The sequence below is a fragment of the Hibiscus syriacus genome, unplaced genomic scaffold (assembly GCF_006381635.1).
Source record: "Hibiscus syriacus cultivar Baekdansim isolate YM2019G1 unplaced genomic scaffold, ASM638163v2 tig00111505_pilon, whole genome shotgun sequence".
Taxonomy (NCBI): domain Eukaryota; kingdom Viridiplantae; phylum Streptophyta; class Magnoliopsida; order Malvales; family Malvaceae; genus Hibiscus; species Hibiscus syriacus.
This window is the reverse complement of record NW_024063108.1, coordinates 243,553-265,762: the sequence shown is the minus strand read 5'-3', so window position 1 is coordinate 265,762 and position 22,210 is coordinate 243,553. Positions and strand designations below refer to the sequence as shown.

The 22,210-nt window shown below is 33.2% G+C and overlaps 3 protein-coding genes and 1 pseudogene across 4 annotated transcripts; 1 reads left to right on the top strand and 3 right to left on the bottom strand.

The window, feature by feature from the left end:
• Positions 1 to 541: 541 nt before the first annotated feature.
• On the bottom strand, positions 542 to 1,947 carry LOC120164148. The gene is made up of 2 exons (XM_039173896.1): positions 1,766 to 1,947; positions 542 to 1,514 (listed from the first exon to the last, which is right to left on the bottom strand). Exons 1-2 carry the CDS (start codon positions 1,788 to 1,790, stop codon positions 1,030 to 1,032), a joined length of 510 nt encoding a protein of 169 aa, XP_039029827.1. The 5' UTR covers positions 1,791 to 1,947; the 3' UTR covers positions 542 to 1,029.
• LOC120164128 (cilia- and flagella-associated protein 251-like) lies at positions 1,945 to 5,284 on the bottom strand. The gene is made up of 2 exons (XM_039173881.1): positions 4,391 to 5,284; positions 1,945 to 2,838 (listed from the first exon to the last, which is right to left on the bottom strand). The coding sequence occupies exons 1-2, from the start codon at positions 4,469 to 4,471 to the stop codon at positions 1,945 to 1,947; spliced, it is 975 nt and encodes a 324-aa protein (XP_039029812.1). The 5' UTR covers positions 4,472 to 5,284.
• Positions 5,285 to 10,263: 4,979 nt separating this feature from the next.
• LOC120164110 (glycine-rich RNA-binding protein 2, mitochondrial-like) lies at positions 10,264 to 11,815 on the top strand. 2 transcript variants are annotated; one of them, XM_039173865.1, is made up of 5 exons: positions 10,264 to 10,387; positions 10,764 to 10,891; positions 10,982 to 11,050; positions 11,386 to 11,492; positions 11,575 to 11,691. In XM_039173865.1, exons 2-5 carry the CDS (start codon positions 10,771 to 10,773, stop codon positions 11,689 to 11,691), a joined length of 414 nt encoding a protein of 137 aa, XP_039029796.1. In that variant the 5' UTR covers positions 10,264 to 10,387; positions 10,764 to 10,770. The 2 variants fall into 2 exon arrangements, with proteins under 2 accessions (XP_039029796.1, XP_039029795.1); XM_039173864.1 differs by having other exon boundaries at positions 10,265 to 10,387; positions 10,759 to 10,891; positions 11,575 to 11,815.
• Positions 11,816 to 13,482: 1,667 nt separating this feature from the next.
• Positions 13,483 to 15,161, bottom strand: LOC120164145 (annotated as a pseudogene).
• Positions 15,162 to 22,210: the final 7,049 nt, after the last annotated feature.

The window sequence follows — 22,210 nt, the reverse complement described above, 5'->3', positions numbered from 1 at the left end:
CTGGCCGGCAATTCAAAAAGGGCCGACGACTAACTTTCCCGAGAATTTAATCATACTTTTCAATGGATACCAAACGATGCGAAATAACTTTCTTAATAACAACATTCCATCAATCACATTCCATTAAAATGCCCCATAGGAGACAATGCAATAGTCATTCCTCCCAATCAAATGCTTACACAAGGAGAAAGGGATAAGGATTTACAAACTTTATACCTTATTGCATGCATACAAATAATGTCTCCAAAAATGCTTTGCCATACTTGATTTTCCAACAACAGTATAAAAGAGAAGCGATATATACTCGGAAGCTGTTCCTTAAACCGACGTGTGTTCTAGATACGAATATATACCTGCTAATATTGAGGATCTTTGAAAAAGCAGAGGATGTCATATAAGAAAGATTTGAGAACAGGATGTTTCAGACAGAAAAATGGTGTGGTTAATTTCAAGGCCTAGACAAAGCTTTGAAATGGAGCAACAAGGAAACAAGGGGCAAAGGAACACAAAACTCGAATCTGATAAAAACACTAACAGGAGAGGTGAATAAATGAATGCCACTACTTTCCTTTCCCCCTATCTTACATTTATTGTAAATATAAGAGTTCTATGTTACAAATCAAAATTGCAGTGGAATTGCAAAGGCCCACAGCTAGTTCCTCTCACAATCTCAATTAGAAAGAGCATCTCAGCTTTAAGCAATTCAGATAAGAATGCACAAGCTTATACATTACCTTTTCCTAAGGATGGTTGCTTTCATTGCTTCGTGTGATTTGAATGAATTAGTAGTCTCAAACCAGGACGCAAATACACAGCCTACACTTCCAGGAGGTGGAATGACCTGATAAGAGCAAAGTGATGGTTGCCGTGACAGAGCGGTTTGGCAGCCAGTCATTCAAAAACATTCACTGCAACACTCCAGATCGACAACAAAAGAATGCTGAATAGAAAACCAAAGAATCCGCCCCCAAAGGGAAAAACCCAGCTCCAGTGTAGGAAGGTTAACCATGTGCCCACCAATAAAGATAATCAGTATGGAATAACGTATGGAAGAGCATAAATATCAGCTGACTCTATTTGCAGAGCCCCTGCCCATACTTGTGGTGGCTCATCAATCTCCGAAAATCCCACCTTGGGTTTCTTTGATTGAGGATCAGTACTGTGAAATAGCCATGATTGGTCATCAACACCGGACCATTCTTCCATTTTAGGCACAGAAAGTACCTGGCTCAAATACTTCGAATCCGGATGAGGTGACTTGATAGACACTTCATCAATTTGACTAGCTTGTGCACTTGATGATAAATGCTTTGTCGGGGTGACAGATGACAGCTGAGCTTCAACAATATCATTCAACTTGCGTTCTTTATGCTCAACTTTAAGACTGGTTCCTGGTCCCTTGCTATCTAAAGTAAGTGGAATGGGAGCTTGACAATACTCCAATGTCTTTCCATTGCCCGTCAACGATTGAGAGGAAGAAATCTTGGGCAACTTATTGAGTTTAAAATCATCAACTGTAAGAAAAAAAAGAAAGAAAGCAGAACCTGTCACCATGATGGTTATAGAGTTTTCGAACTCCATCCCCTTGTAAGAAAAAAAATGATAATCAAATTATAGCCATTAATGCAATTGCACGGTTTTATTCACAGGTTTTCTAACAGATAAAAGGCACCAAAGGTTCAAGTGATCACCTACCTAAATTAACACCAAAAAATTTTTCAAGTGATCAATGGGATTGTATATACAATCATGGTATAAAACTCACCATGAAGAAATCCATTTTTCTCCATGTCCTTCCGCTTGCGGAGATTTTCCTCAGCAAAAGCACCGTTGTTTCCCTCCTTAGAAGGATGTGATTTTTTCAGATTAACAGTATTAAGAGGGTCATCTTGTTGCTTCCTTTTAAGTTATCCAGCTCCAAATTCCTATGTTCACCTTTCACCTTCACTTCACCTCCTTCGCTTTGTCCCTATCCTTATCTTTCCCGTGACTTTTCTTCTCTCTTTCTTTCTCCTTGCACTTATCCCTGATTTTATCATCACCTTTTTCTTTGATTTTTTCTTTCCCTTCCACATGCCTCTCGGCATTATTCTCCACTTGTTTGGGGATCCCTTCAACTCTAGCTTTAGCTGCTCCAGCAAGGTTTGGAACCATAGCATTTCCACCAGCTCTCGTCTCCTCCCTGATTCCTTGCACATTGAACTTCCTATCGTCGCTTTTCTTGATTGCCTCCTTCTCGTCAGCCAATTTATTAGCAGTCTTAGCCACAAACCTGACCATTCCCTCATCTTTTTTCCGGTCACTAACCATAAACTTATCCACCAATTGGCTTCCAGCTCCTGCACCTTCATCTCTGACCCTCCCCACCAACTCCTGCACCAATTTAGAATCCCGGAAATCTTCAACCAGATAACTATTCTGGCCATTTTTCTCCCCATTATAACCTGAAACATGCCCAGCAAGTTTCTTCTCACCAGAAAAACTGCTTCGATCTGTATCCCTACCCTTCTCTTTCTGCATAAACTTCTCCCCACTGTGACTGTCGGATTTTCCAGGAAATTTTTTATCATCTGAGATCTTCTCCCCATTTTGACCATCGGGATGACCAGGAAATTTCTTTTCCTCTGAATTATCACTTCTATCTTTTTCTTTATCTCGTCCCTTTTCCTTCTTTTTTTCTCTGTCCTTGTGTTTTTCCTTTTTGTCTTTCTTGTCCTTATCCTTGTGCTTCCCATCGCTTCCATCTTTCTCCCTTTTTTCTTTTTTTTCTTTCTTTTCTCTCTTCTCCTTTTCCTTGTCCTTCTTCTCCTTCTTATGACTCTTCTCTTTTTGCTTCTCCTGAAAATCAAGAATAATGATAGAAAAACATAGATTGATTAATCAAATGCAAAAGAAAGTATTTATATACCTCAAAAACTAACAAACAAATCTTCGGTTAACCCGCAAAAATTGAAAGTGATTACTAAAGATAAAGGCTTTATAATCCCCTTCACAATTTTTCAAATACGGGCTCACTTGATCACAGTTTTTCATATAAGAGATCATTTGACCCATGATTCAAACCAGGGGCTCACTCGATTTGAGTCCAATTAGAGGAGCCTATTTTATATATTAGCCAAAGATAAATTGTGCACCAAGTTACAATCAGTCCAAATATAAAGATACCTACGAAAATACCTTAATCAACAAATTACACACCACTCATATGACAAGAATTTTTTTTACAGGATTACTTCAAGGTCATCGTGGAAGATAATTATCTCAAAAGACCCTTTGTTTTTCCATCTTGAAAGGTTATGACAGTGGAAATCGTCGAAGGTATATGATTCAACTGTTCCAGCAGATATTAAGAATGTCAAAACTTGGTAAGAAACCGATTCTTCCAGATATGGTAAAAACAGACCAAGTTTGTTCGTGAATTCTTAATAAATAACTCTAGACTAAAACCAATAGGACAAAGGGTTGATATCATATCCAATATTTTCCCATCGATTACTTTCCAATACATTAATTGAATCATTAATGTGTAGGACCTTACCTCATTCATTAATTGTGAAAGTCATGCTTGTAATGGTGACCAAACTTGAATTGAACAGTAGTTGACACAAAAATAGTGGAGGGGAGCTAAACCCTAGGACAAGCTCGACTACACACTCAACTCCTCACTTATCAAAGGCTTTAAACAAGATCGTCACCCTCAGTAAGAAGTAAGAATAGATGTTAAAAGTAACTCATTCAGAAGGATGACTGATAAATCCTCGAAAACCTAGTGAAAAAACATTAAATTCTTTGTCATGTGATCCCTAGACCAAGCCTAACACCATTTAGTATAATTTTTACTCCAGTGAGGTGAAATAGAAGGTGACAAAAATTTCATGCCATGCATATTTAGAGGTTATAAGTACTTAAATGTATCATCAGAGAACTATAATAGAAAACATGACATATTCATATATACAATATACGATTTCGTTCATTCATAAATATCACCACCAGCCTAATGGTGTGCATATACGATATGCCATTTCACATAAGGCTCCGGTTCGACCACCTATTCCTGTATATATTGAAAAGTATTACTATATGATATGTTCATAATATACAGTCTATCAACCTAATTTATGAAATTATATACAAGCTTCAATCAGCAAGGCATGGCATTACAGAATTACTAGTAAAACTGATCACAAAACATTATGCATACATAAAATACATTTTAAGAGAAGACAGCAAAAACTGTATAGAGCATTTAACATTGCTTGGAAATAAAAACTGAACAGCACAAACTCATATCCAATTCAGATATCAGGGAATCCGTTCTCGTAATGATACTAATGAATGCTGGTTCTACCATAAAAAATAGTACAAAATACACGTAAATAGTGTTAACCTTATTTAGCAAGTCAACATCGTCAGTCCTGCTGGCCTTCTTATCATATCCTGGTGGTGGGAAAGGAAAGCAACGCGACATTTCACAGAAGTTCAGAACACGAAACGAGAATGCCTTCCGAACGCAAAAACACTTGGATTATCTTCCGGTAGCAATGTTCCGGAAAGGGAACAACCAGTAACTATGCTCCTATCCATGCACCATATCCCTACATACATTTCCAGGTTCAATGTTGCCCCATGAACTCCCCAGCCTCTTTTGGTAGATCAAAATAAGTTCCTAAACCCACCAAGCTCTTTAATCTCCCAAACCTCAAATGTAACCCCAATTCAACTATCTAACACTAAACAAACCACTTCAAATGACAAAAATCACCACAGCAAGGTCTCCAATCACTGCTAAACCTACTCTTGTCTTACCCTAAGCTACATCAAGTATGCCCCAAGATAGAAATGCTCTATTGACCAAGAATTGTAGCTAGAAAACTACGACAAACCAAATGGGTTTTCAAGAAACAAAAATAGTCCAGTACAATCTGAGCCTCTCTGTTATCAGCAGCATAATAAAGAATCATCAGTTCATCACCTCCTTCTCCCAACAATAACCCAATGCCAAAATCATCCACCAATTGAGATCAACCACATAAAAATCACTAAAACCCCAAACACCCTTTCGCTTAAAACAACTAAATCCTCAAGTTTTTGAATCACTATCTACGGAATTATACGAAAGCAATCTTCTTCCATGTCCAAAAGCTTTTCAATCACCATTTCCCTTAAGCAATCTGTTTGAAACCTAAACCTAGACAGAGATAGCTCCCCAATTCGGTACTGCAATCAGTTCCCAATTTAGGAAATCCCCCCCCCCCCCAATTTGTTGATCCGGAAGAAAACCCTAGAAAGAAAAATCCAATCAAACAAAACTTCAACTGAGCAAATATCAAGTACCCATTAAACTTTGAGAAACCCCAAATTTTCACCCAACAAATAATCAAAAGAAAAACCTTAAAACGTTTTTTTTATTTAAAAAAAAGAAGCTTTCGTTTCTCCCAGTACCATGAGAGTACATGGGTATCTATCAAAAGCCAAAAGAGAAAGCTTCGATTCGAAGCGTAAACGTTAAACAAAAAATCAGTTCATAAATAAAACAAAATTTGTAGGTAATCAGGAAGATTAGATTAGTACCTTGCCCGCATCAAATTGGGCATTGTAGGAATGAACAAGACAGTTTTTTTTCTTTATTATTGCTGTCGAATTAATAAAAAATATATTATAAAACCATAAATTACAGAAATGAGTAGAAGTAAGCAAAAGTTCAATCCCCAGTTTCTCTCTACCTGTTATGTGATTGTTCTTCTCTGCTTTTTTTTTTGTTATTTTTTTTTTGGTATTTGGAGAAATATAAAGAGCTCTCTTTGTTAGAAGAAGGCCTTATTATTATTATTATTATTATTATTATTATTATTATTATGAGGGTAAAGTATGTGGATACTTCTTATGTTTAGAGATTAATTAATTTTGGTCATCAATTTAAAAATTAGGGAAAAATAGTCTCTAACGTTGTCAATTTGTTCAATTTTAGTTCATCAGTTGTTAATATTTATTAACCATTTTGTTTAAGTCCCTAATTTAGCTAAGGAACTAAAATTGAACAGGAGTTAACTGTTGAGGGACAAAAATCAAACGGATTGATAATGTTAGGGACTAAAATTGAACAAATTTATAATGTTAAGGACTATTCCCCCTTAATTTTTAAATTGATGACCAAAGTCGATCATACCGAAAATAGGAGACTACTTTAATTTTTAATTTTAATACCTTCATAGTTAGGGACTAATCTCTAACTTGGTTGAGGGACTAAAATCGAACGAGAGTTAATTACTGAGAGACTAAAATTTAATGGATCGATAATGTTAGGGACTAAAATCGAACAGATCAATAATATTAGAGATCATTCCTCTTTAATTTTTAAATTAGTGACCAAAATCAACCAGACCAAAAATATAGGGGACTATATGTCGTTTACCCTTATTATTATTATTATTATTATTATTATTATTATTATTATTACTATGCGCGAGAGGAAATTGGAAGAAAATCTAATCCAAACAAAACCAAAATTAATTAATTAATAAAGATAGGCCGAAGAAGAAAGAAAGCCGAAATGGCACATATATATTTGCATATAAGTGACTTTTAATCCTCGACTTTATATTTTTTTAAGGGTGTATTATATTGTTTCTCGTTGAACTTTACTCTCTTATTTTCCTCACCTAATTTTTTATTTGATATTTGTTCATTGAACTTTACAAATTGAATCATTTTGCTTCCTATGTCGTTCACTATTTAACGATATTATGATGTGACACATGCATCAAAACGATGTCGTTTTAAAAAACTCAAATATACTCCAAAACGAATTTGTTTCTGTGAGTAAAATAGGAGAGAGAATAAAGTTTAATGACTCATTGTGTAATTTACCATTTCCCTTCTCTTCTTCATTTTCTCTCATCCGGCACCACATCATTTTCATTCCGGCTACCATCAAACACATTAGATGGTGGTCGTTCGGTCTCAAATTTCATGGGTCGGTTCGTCTTGACCCCTGAGTCCGAATTGGTGGTTGTTTCACCAAAAATTATCCAAAAACCCGTGAATTTAGACTAAAACATTTCAGTTTTCTCACTTTTAATATCAAATATGTGGATTTCGGAGCAAATTCCGACAAAATGGAGGTCAGATTAAAACTCAAGGTGTCGAGGCGAAGCGACCCTCCCATTTTAGGACCGAATGACTATCATCTACGGCGATCGACGGTGACCGATTGACGGAGGTCGACAGTAGCATGGCCACCTTCTGTCTTTATTTTATTATTTTAATTCTTTTATACTAAATAATGATTAAAAATATCACATCATCCGCTGTTAGAGAAAAAATGATCGAGTGTGCAAAATTATTCAATTGTAAAGTTCAGTGAGCAAATTGATCAAATTGAAAGTTGGGAGAGAAAAATATGAGAGAATATAGTTCAGTGAGGAACGATGTAATTTACCCTTTTTAATTTAATCTTTATTTTATATTATTTTTTTTAATTTATAGAATTATAATGTATCATTTGTTTAGAATATTTCTTAGTTATTAATAATATATACAATCCTGTGGACATAACTACTTAAAATCTCTAAACAAAAAACCACTCTGATACTATTAAAATTATTTAATAAGCATGAATCAATAGATCTCAATGATAAATGAATTGTTATTATTCTTTGAGGTATTGAGTTTGAGAATCGAGACTATTAGATCAGTGAGTGTACAAATTTAAATAATTGAGAGTTTTCTTTAAACAAATGATGAGTTGTACTTATCTAAAATAAAAAAAAATTATTTAACAAGTTCAATTTTTATTTTTATATCATATATTAATTTAGGAATTTAAATATATGAACTAGATTAAGAAGTTGTTTTTTTTTGTATTTTTTATATAGTATTTATATAATATTGATTAAATATTTTAATTTACTAAAATAATAATTTAAATCTGATTTTTATCTTCTTTGTTTTTCATCACAATCACCTCTATACTAAAAGTGATTTTTAGAATATTCTATAAATGTAACTACTTGAATCCAAATTTTTTAAGAAGAATGACATTTTATTTAATCGATAAGATCATTTTGTGAATTTATAAGAAATATTTCTTAAAGCATAGCGGTCGTCCGGTCTCTTGGCCAATGACACTCAACTTTGTTCTTACTCTTAATTTTATGTTCTAATTTATTTTTAAATTAATGTATCAATAAATTAAAATATCTATATTTATTAAAACAAATGTGAGTAATTAAAAACATCTATGTGGTTGTAGGCAAATCATGTAGCAACAACTAACAAAGAATATTTACCTTGGCAGTCTGGCATTTTCTCTAAGTAGTGGAGAATAACCACGTGGCAGCACCCCAGCCTATCAAATCACCCATCTGTCCATACACATGTAATCCTATCATTTCCCCTTGGAAAAATAAATGGGGAAACATTGGATGATTGAGTCTCAAGTCTCCCCCCATGTGAACTTGCTTCCTTCAATCACAGTTTCTATAATTAAATTGTTAATACTATCCAACTAGGGTTATGTATTTTAAAAATATATATATAAGAGGTTCATGTAATTTTTTTAAAAAAAGTATCGATGTGGTCATTCAATTAAGAAAGTAAATTTAATTTGGTTATTTGACTACTATATTTTGTCGTTGAATGTTATGGTAATCCACGTTGCTAACATAGTAGTCTAGGGCGACAGATTAACACGATGGATGACATGGTAGATTGATTAAATTAGTAACTCAAACATAATATATAGGCTATCACGTTAGCACCATGGACCATAATGTCAGCACCGTGAACATGCATGCCAGTATTGTAACGATCAACGATGAAAAACGTTGGTCAACGATGAAAAATTGGTTAAAGATTGGATGGTCACATTGAGAGATCTTAGTTCTTTTAATATACAACTTAGCCCAAATCTCGTAAATGTGCATAGTACGAGTCACATTTATGGATGGACATGAGACTCGAACATGATGAGTTTCGATTCGACTCGATTTGGTCAGATTATTTTAAAAAAAATTGAGGTAGGATCGGGTTGGGTTTTTTTAAAGTTATGTTCGGGTTTGAGTTTAAAGTGAAAAATATCTGAACCAAAAAAAGAAAATTTTACCATATATTTTTTGGGATAATTACAATTATACCCCTATATATATTATCTTTCAATTAAATCCTTATTTTTATTGAATAAAGATAAAATTTTTAATAAATATATTATTTCGGGTTCAGATTTTTCTCAAAAAATCAAGTTGGGTCGGGTTAAAGGGGTATATTTTTTGGGGTCAAGCTCGAATCGAGTGGAGGATTTAAAATTCTCAAATCGAGTCAGATGAACCAAAATTCTGACCTAATCTAACTCATGCCCATCCCTAGATACATACAAAAACAGTCAAGCCTCACATCTTATTGAGAGAGTCTTTTTTAATCCCCAATTCATAATTCATTTAGCCTCAACCTTTCTTCATATATTTTATGTGAATATAGTTATTATTATTAATTAAAACTTAAAAATAAAAAAATATCTTTTCATTTTAGTTATCTTATTATATTTTTAATATATCATTGTTAGTTAAATATGCTTAATGCATAACTATTAAATTCATTAGGTCGATTATTATTATCAATAACTTATGTATTATAATTAAATAATTTGAAATTATATATCAATTAAAAATAAAAATAAAAACTTTTCAACTTGTGAACCCTAATCTATGTTATCTATCATGACCTTTGTTTTGAGATATAATTTTCCTCTCACCAATAATAGACTCTCCATCTTTTAAATAATAGAATAAAAATCCCATTTTTAAGAAACCCAAAGTCCAAAATAAACTTGGGTAAATTATATATTTAGTACTTAAACTATCAGTATTAGTCACTTTAGTACCTAAAATGTAACGTTAAGTTTTGAGAAAAATGAAAAATTAGGTACTAAAAAGGACCCAAAATGATAGTTTAGATACTAAAAGCATTAAGTTTTTAACAATGAGTACTAAAATGAAATAAAAACTAAATATTATGTATGATTTTAAAAAATTTGAAAGATTAGGTATTAAAATGGACCTATACTGATATTTTAGGATCAGAATACGTAGTTTCCCAATAAATTTTCTTTTCCAAAAATATGAAGCCCAAATCTACGGACTAATGTGGGGGAAAAAACTAGGGATCAAATTGGGAACACTTTCAAGTTCAATGGCTAATAGCTGCTTTATCCCTTCACGATAATGCAAATTTTACCGAACAAAGCCGACTATAAAATGACAGAAAAAACATATACATAACGGTCCGACCCTTAAACCCTAGCCGCTTGCTTCCATCTTTTGTTTCAAAACCCCTAAAGCCGTTTCCCCAATCTCTCTCATAATTCTGCCTTGTATTCTTCTTCTTAAAGGTAAAAATCGTTGCTTTTGATAATTCGATCTTGATTATACTTACCCATTGGCTCAATTTCGATTTTATTTGGGTTTTTGGTTCCTATTTGTTTTGCCGTTTTAGCCTTTTGTGTTAAATTGCCCTGTTCTGTTGATTTTGTTTATGGGTTTTGTTTTTGTTTCTGTATAAAGTTATACTTTTTAGTGAGATTTTAAGCACTTCTGTACTTAATTTTAAAAAGATTTGTTTTAGGGACCTGAAATCTTCATGTTTTTCTTTGTTTTCTGTATGTTTTGTTTTGGTTACTAGTTAAACTATTTAGCTCTGAACTAACATGGTAGTTTGCTTTTGTTCCTTTTGATGGTGTTGCTACAAAAAAAAATGATTCAGTTGAGCATTATAATGGCACTTTCTAGCAAACTTGGAAGCCTTTTGAGACAAAATGGGCAAACCCCAATGATATCTTCCATGCTGTACTCTCTTCGATGCATGTCGACTTCGAGCAAAAAGCTTTTCATTGGAGGTATTTATACATTTTTGTTTGTTGGTTGGAAACTTGATTTTGGTGTCTTTTGCTTTGTATTTTGACTCAAATTGAATGTTTGGTTCTTAGGTCTTTCATATGGAACCAGTGACCAAACTCTCAAGGAAGCTTTTTCTGGATTCGGTGAGGTTACTGAAGGTGAGTTGTATTGGTAGTTCTAATGACATTATTACGATTGTTTTAGTCAATTATATGAAATAGAAACTACCATTTAATTTGGAACAGATAAACAAGGTTACATTGTATGATATTTGTTGCGGATTGTTGCATAATATATCTCGTATTTAGTCTAGTTCTCTTGTAGAAGTTGATCAATGAGGAGTGCGAGTGAGTGTGTTGCTTTGTATTTTAATCGAAGTTGTAACTAGTTTGTCTCGCGCAGTTTGTTAATGATTTTGATCATTTTGTTTTTTTGTGTACGGATCGATGTTGATATCTATTCTCGTTCTGACTATCTGATCTGTAATTATCAGCTCGAGTTATCGTCGATAGAGAGACTGGGAGGTCCAGGGGCTTCGGTTTTGTTGACTATGCTAACGATGAAGCTGCCAACAATGCCTTGTCAGCCATGGACGGACAAGTGAGGAAAACAAACTTAACTGATAAATGCAAGATGTTTCTGATGAATCACAAAGTAATAGTTTTTTTAACTGAAATTGTAGGAACTCCAGGGGAGAAATATTCGAGTTAGCTATGCTACTGATAGGCCTAGTGGTCCTCGTCCTTCTGGTGGCAACGGTGGTGGAAGAGGCGGCTTTGGTGGGGTTTCAGAATTCTAGGCTCTCGTCTTGGAACTTGTCCAAGGACTTGTTTCTTTAGCAATTAGTTATTAAGATTCAAGGATGTGTGTATTTATTTCAAGGATTGCTGAACGTATGCTATTATTTACTTCATGCTATAAGGTAAAATTTTGCCCATTGTTTGTCCTAATACACTATCTATTTTGGCACGGTAAGCTTTGCTTTCGGGTTTCGACATCCCTCGTTACGATTATAACATATCTTCATTGCAAGTTATCCCGACTTACATTGCAGGGACCTTCATGGAGTCTGCTTGCTTATCGTTAATGCAAACACGGGTACAGGTAAGATCACCGGTCACATACCCGTTGTAGGGTGCAAATTATGATTTTGCTTCGGTCTTTGATGGCGAGTCAAGTCGAGTTAGTGTCGATGCTCGTATCTAGAAATAGTGCAAGATTATCATGCATGATATGTGGGATCTTTGTCTACTTAATTTTTTATTTAATTAGTTATGTAAAAAGCTTGATTATGAAGTCTTCTACCCTGGAAAGTTCATCCAATTATTGTTCTTCCAAAACTCATTTAAGTCACTTTATCATCTTCTTTTGGGGCTTGATATCTTTTTAATAAAGCATAATGGATTATTTAATTTTGGATCTAAACAGTAATAATTTGTGTGATATTATTAGGGTAAATTACAGATTGTATCACTTAACTTTCATTTCATTTATTTTGATCATTAAAATCCCTTTGACATGGAATAAATGGATTTTATTTCATTCATGTTATTTTTTTTCTCTTTTTGATTTTGTTAGATTTCATTGTTTCATTCTTGTGTCCTGATAACGTTGTAATTACTATTTTTTTAATCTAAATTATTTTAAAAAACTTAAAATTTATGTTTTTTTTCAGGTTATATTACCGATTATTTGACTACTATGGAATTAAGGTATATGTAGCTTATTTTAGATTTAAGGGTTACTTCTGTTCTCGTAGTAGACTTAATTTGTATTTTTATCTTTATCGTATATTTGTATTAATTTAACCTTTGAAATTGTTCAACTGTATCAACTTTTAAAATCTTATTATTGTTTAAGGTTTTTAGTTAGGGTTTAAGATATAGTGTTTTGGGTTTGGAGGTTAAAGTTTAGGGTTTAGGGTTTGAAATTTAAATTTTAAGTTAGTGTTAGGGTACAGGTTGATAAAATTAAACGACTCTGAGGGTTAAATTGGTGCGAAAATACGTTTTGGGCGAAAATAATCTTTTTGTTTTCAATCTGATCAATTTTTGTCATCGGTTAACAAATTAAGCCTATTTAATCCCTTAACGATATCGGTTTGTTAGGTTAAAGTCTTTCGATCGTTAGTGTTCATTAACCCATTAATGTTCGTTAACCCATTAATGGAAGTCTTACGTGACACAGCTCTGATAGGATCCAAAGTCTCAAACTCGCTTCACACACTTCCAGTCGTGAATGTGCGTTACGTGGCACTTGCTTAGAAAAAGACTTACGTGGCACTCACTTAGAAAAAGAAGTTGGTTTTTTTATGGATGAACTTAATTTTTGAATCGATGTTTACACGTGACACTTACTTAAAAAAAGAACTTAATTTTTGAATCGATCATCAACAATAACACGATGAAGAATTTAACTTTTGAATCAATGATCAACAATTCAATAATACGATGAAAAAATTAATTTCTGAATCGGTGAACTGTTACACAATGATAAATAAAAACAAAATGAAATATACACTATATTCATAATTAAACAAGAATCTTAATGTCATCATTGTTGTTCAATCACAATATTTTTTTTCCAATTCTTTTCATAAAATAAACGGTCGAGATCTGTCCTTGTTTTAGCAGACCCCACCAAATTATTACACCTCATCTCCACAGATCTACAGTTTCTCAATCCGTATCGTTATTTTTCAATTTACCATTTCACCCCTATATTTCATGAAATTTCTATCAAATATTCTACATCGACAACAGCGGCACCAGATTTGATCCCTTCTTTTTTACATCGATAATTCACCACAACAAAAGAAAAAATGAAGAGAAAATTTAGCAAGAAAATGGCAGCCATGGAAATGAAAATCACGAAGCTCTTAACTGGATTCATCGGCATGTTGGGTTCCCTTCGTCGATTTCGATTCGATCCCGAAGTAATTAACGTACCATTTCACGAATTTTCTCAGCCCGGCAGCTAAATCGGTGGTGGGTTTGTACCCGAAATCTTTGTAAGCTAGGGTTACGTTGGCGTGCGTGAAGGGTACGTCGCCGTTTCTGGGCATCGTGATCACGTGTTTCTTGGCTTTTGTGCCGAGTAATCCTTCCAGGATAGATACCAATCGTCCGACGGGGACCGGCGATGTGTTTCCCAGGTTGTAGACTCTCAATTGGGCCGGTCCTTTCTTTTTTCCGCCGCTTCCGGTGCTTTTCTCCGCCGTGTCTAACGCCCCTAGGCAGCCTTTTACGACGTCGTCGATGTAGGTGAAGTCACGCGCCACCTCTTTCTGGTCGTGGGTTTTGTAGATGTCGATGGGTTTGCCTTGGAGGATGTCTTTGGTGAAGAAGAAATAAGCCATGTCGGGTCTTCCCCATGGGCCGTACACGGTGAAGAATCTTAACCCGGTTAGGGACAGACCGTAGATGTGGTTGTAAGTGTGGGCGATTTCCTCGCCGGCTTTCTTCGTGGCGGCGTAGAGACTCGCCGGTTGATCGGTACGGTCGCGTTCGGAGAATGGGTTTTCTGTTGAGTCCATAAACCGAGCTCGACGAAGCCCAAACAATGGCGGGCTGTGGGTTCGCCGCCTTGGCTACTTCGAGCAGGTTAACGAATCCGGCGATGTTGGATCTCACGTACGACTGTGGGTTTTGCATGGCGTAACGAACGCCAGCCTGAGCCGCCAGGTGAAGGACGTGAGTGAACGGAACGACGTCGAACAGCTTCGTCAACAGCGGCGCGTCGTTCAAATCACCCTCGACGATGAAAATCTGGTGCTTGCTCAAAAGACTCTGCCTCGCCCGTTTCAACGAGGGATCGTAGTAGTCATTAAAGTTGTCGAGCCCCAGAACCCCATCGCCGCGTTTCTTCAAAGCGAGCGAACAGTGTAACCCCACGAACCCGGCGGCGCCGGTGACCAAAACGGAGAACCCATTGAGCCTACGCGGCGTGGAAGAGTGCCGGACTTGTTTCTCCACGAAGCCCCACCGACGAGTGAACTACCGGAGAAAAGCGAGGTGGAAAGGAAGCTGTGGCGGTGGAGGGGAGGAACACGGTGACCATTATCCGAAAGCGGAGGGTAATTAATGGTGAAAAAGAGGATCAAAACCAAAGCAATGAGAAGCGTCACTCGGAAAAGGAACTTAGACGAAGCATTCAACAGCTTCGTGCTATGGAGCTTTCGGACATAGCTTTTGTATCTCTCCAGTTTCATGGTTTTGCTCGTGTCCGGTGGCACTGGCATTTTGGGTTTTCTACCGAAAGAACACAAATTCCTGTTTGGGATGTGAAGAGTGTTGGATGGAAGATTATAAAGAGAGAGAACAGATAAAATAAAAGAGAAAAAGGAGGGGGCAGGGAGTTGGTATTGGTTGGAAACCACTTTCTTTTTTTGGGGTTGTTTTAACTATTTTCCCTTTCCCTTTATAATTTTAGTTTGGTCCTCTAGTTTATAAAAATTAAGAAATTGGTTACTTTAATTTCTTAATTTTTGGTTATTGTACCATACAAAAATTTGGGGTGTACAGAGATGGTCAAAATACCTAATTTCGATCAGTTCTGATCTAAATTGGTTTTTATAAAATTATTATCTTTTAATCATATGAAAGTCTTTAATTTTTAAATTGAGACATAGGGATATTATCAAATATAGAGCAGTTAAAATCACATGAAAATCTTTACTAATAACCAGTTGATCTAGTGAGATGAGACATAGATTTTTTAAATAAGGTTAGAGGTTCGAATCTTCGAATCTTGTTTGCATATGGAACAAAAAGTCGGGAGAGTTACCTTCGTAGTGAGTTTCTATAAAACTCAATATGGAATAATCGATCGAAAGATCAGATACTAGTGATTAGTTAAAAAAAATCATATGAAAGTCTTTAATTTTTTTATTGGGACATAGGGGTGTATAGTTAAAGTGCAAGGAATGACATTGCCACCCTTGAAGAAAAGGCTAAAGTGACAATCAACTGTCTCAAAACCTTTAGAAATAGTCCATGTGTCTACTAACAACATGATTCAACTTTTCAGTTCTCATGAAACACAACACCTGAATTCTAAAATATCAAAGGGACTAACTTTGAAGTTTTCATAAAGTAAAGGGATGAAATTCTCAAATAGATAAATATAAAAACGGGTTGAAGTTTAAGCAAAATAAATACCAAATTGTTGGGATTAAGTTAGGAATGGAAATTGGGTGATGAAAATTGGTATATTTTTATGTTCATTTAATAAACGAATGAACATGAAAACATGTGTGTTCGGTTCGTTTATGTTCATGAACCAGCTCGTTTATGAGCTCCTGTATAAGTTCGTTTATGAGCTCCTGTATAAGTTCGTTTATGAGCTCCTGTATAAGTTCGTTTATGTTCATGAACAAGCTCGTTCACCCAGTTCTCTTTTTCTTTTTATTTTTTTTACATTTTAAATATTGGTGAATGTAGTAAATTGAACACATGATAAAAGTCGAAACTTAAACTATAAATTTAAAGAGTTTAAGAATCTTAGCATAATTTTTCCATTTTTTAAGCTTGCAAATGAAAGTGTAAAACTAAAAATTGAACACGTAAACAAACACTAAACGAACATATTCATGAACATTAAAGTGAACATGATCACGAACATTAAACAAACATGTTTGTGAACAATAAATAAGCGAACATGAACACAATATTAAAAATTTAAACGAATATGAACCGGACATGAACAATTTCAAAAATAAACAAATGAACATGAACAAAAATCTAGTTCGTTCAAGCTCAGTTCATTTATATCCCTAGCTAAATTTAATCAATGATTTGATTACAATTAGATTTTGTTTAAAATTTTAATTTAAAATTCATTTGAGAGAATTTTTGATTAAAAAGAATGTTATTCTTTGTAGATTAAACGAGCATTTACTGTCAAATGATTGAAAATTTTTGAATAAATATTATCCTACATTCACGGCAGACTAATAAAAATCTTATGGTAAAGTACGCAAATAGTCCACTGATTATAAGGTACTAATTTATAAAGTTCCTCGACTATTAAAAGTTACAAAATGGTCATTCAACTATAAAATATTGCTTTGTTAAGTCTCCTGACTATTAAAAGTTGCAAAGTGGTCGCCGACTATTTATTATATTTCAAACTTGTATTTTTCTTTTAAAAAATTGGCAGTTGTCTAAGTTAGACGTTAACATCATAACTAGAATATGATAGTCGTTTGAGATTCTCGGATCAAATTTTATCATATCACTGTCAGCAGGTTAACGTTCAGCCTAAAATACCGTCAATTTTTAACGAAAAATGACGAGTTTAGAACATAATGAATAGTTATGTGACCATTTTGTAACTTTTAATAGTTGAGGGACTCAACAAAGTAACACTCTATAATTAGAGGTCTATTTTGTAACTTTTAATAGTTGAGGGACTTAATAAAGTAGTACCATATAGTCGGAGAACCATTTGCATACTTTACCCAAAATCTTAAATAATTTCCTTTAAAAAATTTGAAGACTTAAGATCCCTCAACTTTAAACAAAAATTGAACCGACCATTTGGGAAACTTGTAGGCAGACCAGTCCATTTAATTCACACAGGTACTAAAAATTTAACATAGAAAGTCCTTTCTAATATTAAATCAATGATCTTATAAGGTATTTTATGGGGAAGGTTAGGTTTACATTTAAGTCCCTAAAATTTAAAAATAATTAAAATGACCTAAAATCATGTGGCACATGAGTCTACTTCTTTTAAACTTTGGTCAAATATTAATAAAAGCCCCCCTGTTTTATTTTTTTCTATTTTCTTACATTTTCGATGTAAATCGATGACCGACAAGAATTTAAGGTTTCTATTTATTTCTTGCAAAAAAAAAATAATTTTTCCATTTTTATATTTGATTAATTAGCTTAATTTAAGTGTATACAATTAGATTCTATTATTGCAGACAAGAAAATTGCCGTGTCGGTGGTCATACTCATGTTGCTTTATTCTTTTTTATTGGTGAGATGGGACCAATTTTTATTTATTAAAATAGTTGGATTTTTATTTTATATTGTTAATTTGGTTACCAATGTTTAATTTTTTTTAATTTGTTTACAAAATTTTTTATTTGTTTTTATTTTAGTCACTCGCCTGTTAAATCATAAGAGTAATCTGGAAGTCGCCTGTGTTGATATGAGTTTTTTTATTGTGTGTATATATATAAGTTTTTCTATTTTCATCCTTGTGTCACATTGACACTACAATTATTATTCTCCCGGTGTCTCCTCACCGATCAAGATATCAACGAATTTGTCTCATTGTCTCCTATCACTCTATTAGTTTAAATTTTCCGTAAATCGCTTAAAAACTCGACCTTAAACTCAAAACTCATGAAACCCTAAATCACTATGATTATAATATCTAGACTCATCCCAAAAGATATGTAGGCCTTGTGCTGCTTTTTAAAATGAGACTTCTAAAATATTTTATAATAAAATAAAATTATAAAATATCAAAATTTAAGAAGATTGGAACTAGGATTGATATAAACAATATTTTTTTCTTCTTCTGGTAAACACCACAATTTTGGTGATTTTTTAGGAAAAAATGATTACAACTGAATTATTAAGATAATAAGGGAGAAAATTAGAATATTTTTTGTTAAATCTTGTTAAAATAATTTCTTTTCTAGGTTAGTACATTTTTTCAAAGTGCGACCCCTCAAATTTTAGAATCATGTGACATTTCACGTGCTACACTTGTCAATTGACGAGTCTGTATCCACAACCCAATCGTCATGGAATCAAGACATACAACTTATTTTTCTCTTTCTCCACTTCCCCTCTGTTAGGATTTGGAAGAGGATGTTTCATCATCGAGGGAGAGTTCAACAATAAGATGAAGAAAAAATTGGAGCCATGTCATGATTTAAAAAAATGTTTAATCATAACGTCTTTAAATATTTAACTGTATGTTGACCAAAACAAGAACAAACCATATATTTAGCGAGTAAATTAAAAAAAAATTAAAACTTAATAATTAAATCAGGATTATTTACCAAATTGAAACCACATGAAATTAATTGCAAGAAAACTGGCTTTGAAACCCTAAATTTATTTTCATGATCACTGCATGAATGTGGCTCGGAAACCCTAGATTTCATCATGGATCATGATCTAGATCTAATATCTCTTTAATAATGGAGGGATCCATTTTTCAATAAAAACAAAAATAATAATTAAATCACAAATAATCATTAATTAATGCAATGAAAAATGAGATAAATAATTTGATTTTGGATAGCTCAATTGTTTTTATGTCGGTAAATAAACGTGATAAATGGAAGGTTTGACGTAGGGCATGGGTCCTACAAACAAGACCAAAAGTGTCCTTATCTTATCCCTATAGTGGCTAAGAGGGAAAATGCATGGGAAGGTTCCTCAATCCATGGGGCAACCTTGAAATCATTTTAGGGTCCGACCCCTCCCCTCTTATTCCGTGTGATAACGTCGGTCTCTTCGTCACACGGGAAAATATAAATGAAAACTTTATATATATATATATATATAATTATTTTAATTTATATCATTTGTATTATTTTTATATACATTCAATATAATACTAGATAAATCACGCGTTTAGTACCTAAGTTATCAATTTTAATCTATTTTAGTATCTAAACTTTTAATTTTTTAAAATTATACCTAAAATTTAATTTTTGTTTCATTTTAGTATCAAACTTTAAAAACTCTAGTTTTTATTTCATTTTAGTATCCCGTTCAAAATTTAACTTTAAGTTTTGAAAAATTGAAAGTTTAGGTACTGAAACGGATAAAATTTGATGGTGTAGATACTAAACACGTTAAGTTTTTAACGGTGAAGTACTAAAATGAAATGAAAACTAAAAGTTATGTATGATTTTGAAAAAAATGAAAGTTTAGGTACTAAAACGTGCCAAAACTGATAGTTTAAGTACTGAAAGTGTAGTTACCATATAATATTTATATAAAATTAAAATAGGGTAAATTATGCTTTTAGTATATAAACTATCAATTTTGGTTCGTTTTAATAGGTATACTTTTAAAATTTTCAAAACCATACCTAAAGTTTAGTTTTTGTTTCATTTAAGTATCCCGTTCAAAATTTAACATTAAGTTTTGAAAAAAATGAAAGTGTAGGTACTGAAACAAACCAAAAGTAATAGTTTAGGTACTAAATTCGTTGAGTTTTTAACGACATTTATTAAAATGAAATAAAAACTAAACATTATGTATGATTTAAAAAAAATGAAAGTTTAGGTACTAAAAAAGATCAATACTAATAGTTTAGGTACTAAAACGGACCAAAACTTATAATTTAAATACTAAATGCGTAGTTTATCCTTAAAATATTCAATAAAATTACAGAGGTTGATATGCCATAAACCCGAATTTCAATATTCAACGAGAAAGGGGAGTGTAAGACATGAGTCTACCCTTTACAGGTTGGGTACTTTATTTTGACTTCCAAATAGCCATTCACATTCTTCTGACTTTGAGTGATATATTTTACCAAATGCAAACAGATTTAGGGTCAACAATTACATGCGGTACCATGTTTATATTTTTCTTTTTCTTAATTTTCACCCTAATTTAGCTCCATTCAGATTTCATCCCATTAATATTATGTTACCAGCATCTTAATAAAAATATGAGTAAATTATAAAATTTAGGGTAAACTACGCATCTAGTACCTAAACTATATGTTTTGGTTCATTTTAGTACCTAAACTTTCAATCTTTTCAAGTCTTAATATTAAATTTTGAACGTGATAATAAAATGAAACAAACAATAAAGTTATTAACGACGGTGTACTAAAATGAAACAAAAACTAAATGTTAGGTATAATTTTAAAAAAATTAAAAGTTTAGGTACTAAAATGAATTAAAACTAATAGTTTAGGTACTAAACATGTAACTTACCCTAAAATTTATCACTCAATTTTTTTTCTCATTCTTATTTTGGCCGTTTAATGTACTCATTAAACTTTCGACTGACTCCTATTTTGATCACATGAATAGAAGGGTGACATGACAGTCACGTATACTGATGTTGAATGCTTTTTGTTGACATGACACCCTTGTCATTTTTCTTTTTAATTTTATCTTTTTCCTCTAAAGATGAAAGTTTTATAATTTCATGCTTGTATCATGTCGACTTCGAAATCACCATTCTTTAGCATCTTCTCCTACCAATCAAGATGATAAAAAATGTAACACTTTCAACTCGATTTAGATGAAAATCGGATCAAATATGTTATCGAAGGACAAAAACCAGATTAATAAAGTCATACATTAACATGCTTTAACATACAATCATCTTATAACCCATACAAAGTGTTATCAACAATCATTAATAATTTTTATGGAGATATCTTGACTATGGACCATTTTGAAACTTTCCAAAATTTCATGGATGAAAATGTAATTATTCAAAGGTTTAGGATCTTAAGAGTAAATATTCCAAAATTAATGACATTATTCTATATACTTCATCCAACTTTATTCGGTGAAAATTTACCTCAATAGTGAACCATAAACATACAATCAACCTTCCAGGATCATATCATAGGATATTCATACAATTGGGACTAGGGATGACAATGGGGCAGTTTTGGGCCGGGGATTGGTCCTCGTCCCCGTTTAAAAAACTCGTATATGTTCCCGTTTAAAAAGTCGCGGGGATTTAAACGGGGATCCCCATCGGGTAATCGGGGGAAACCGCGAGGAAACAGGTATCCCCGTTTAGCATAAACGGTTATTTAAACGGGTAATTTTCACCACGGGGATAACCGCGGTGAAAATTACCCGTTTAAATAACCGTTTATCTTAGATGGTTATTTTTCACCGCGAGGATCCCCGTTACCGTTTAAATTTTACACGATTACACGAGTTATTTAAAAAATAATGTCATTATCAGATCTAAACTTATTTGAAACGTCAAACACCACCAACTGCATCCAAAATATAAAAAACAAAACAATTCAAATAACAAATATAATGACAACAACTAATAATATAATGTTTTAACTTTCATAAACGAAATCATTCTTCCAAAGTTCCAACTTCCAAGTCACATCAACGATACCACCACCGTCATCAAACAGTTGTGACCCCCGATTGCTACAATTACACTTGAGAGCAGCCATAGGGAAAGTGACGAGTAGGTCAAGATGTGTTCTCTTAAATCCTAATCTCCTTTATATATATTTTTAATTTAAATTAAATTTATTAATAATATATATATAATATTTATTTTTAATATTTATCGGATTGAGTATCGGGCCGGTTATTCGGGTATTCGGGGCGGGGA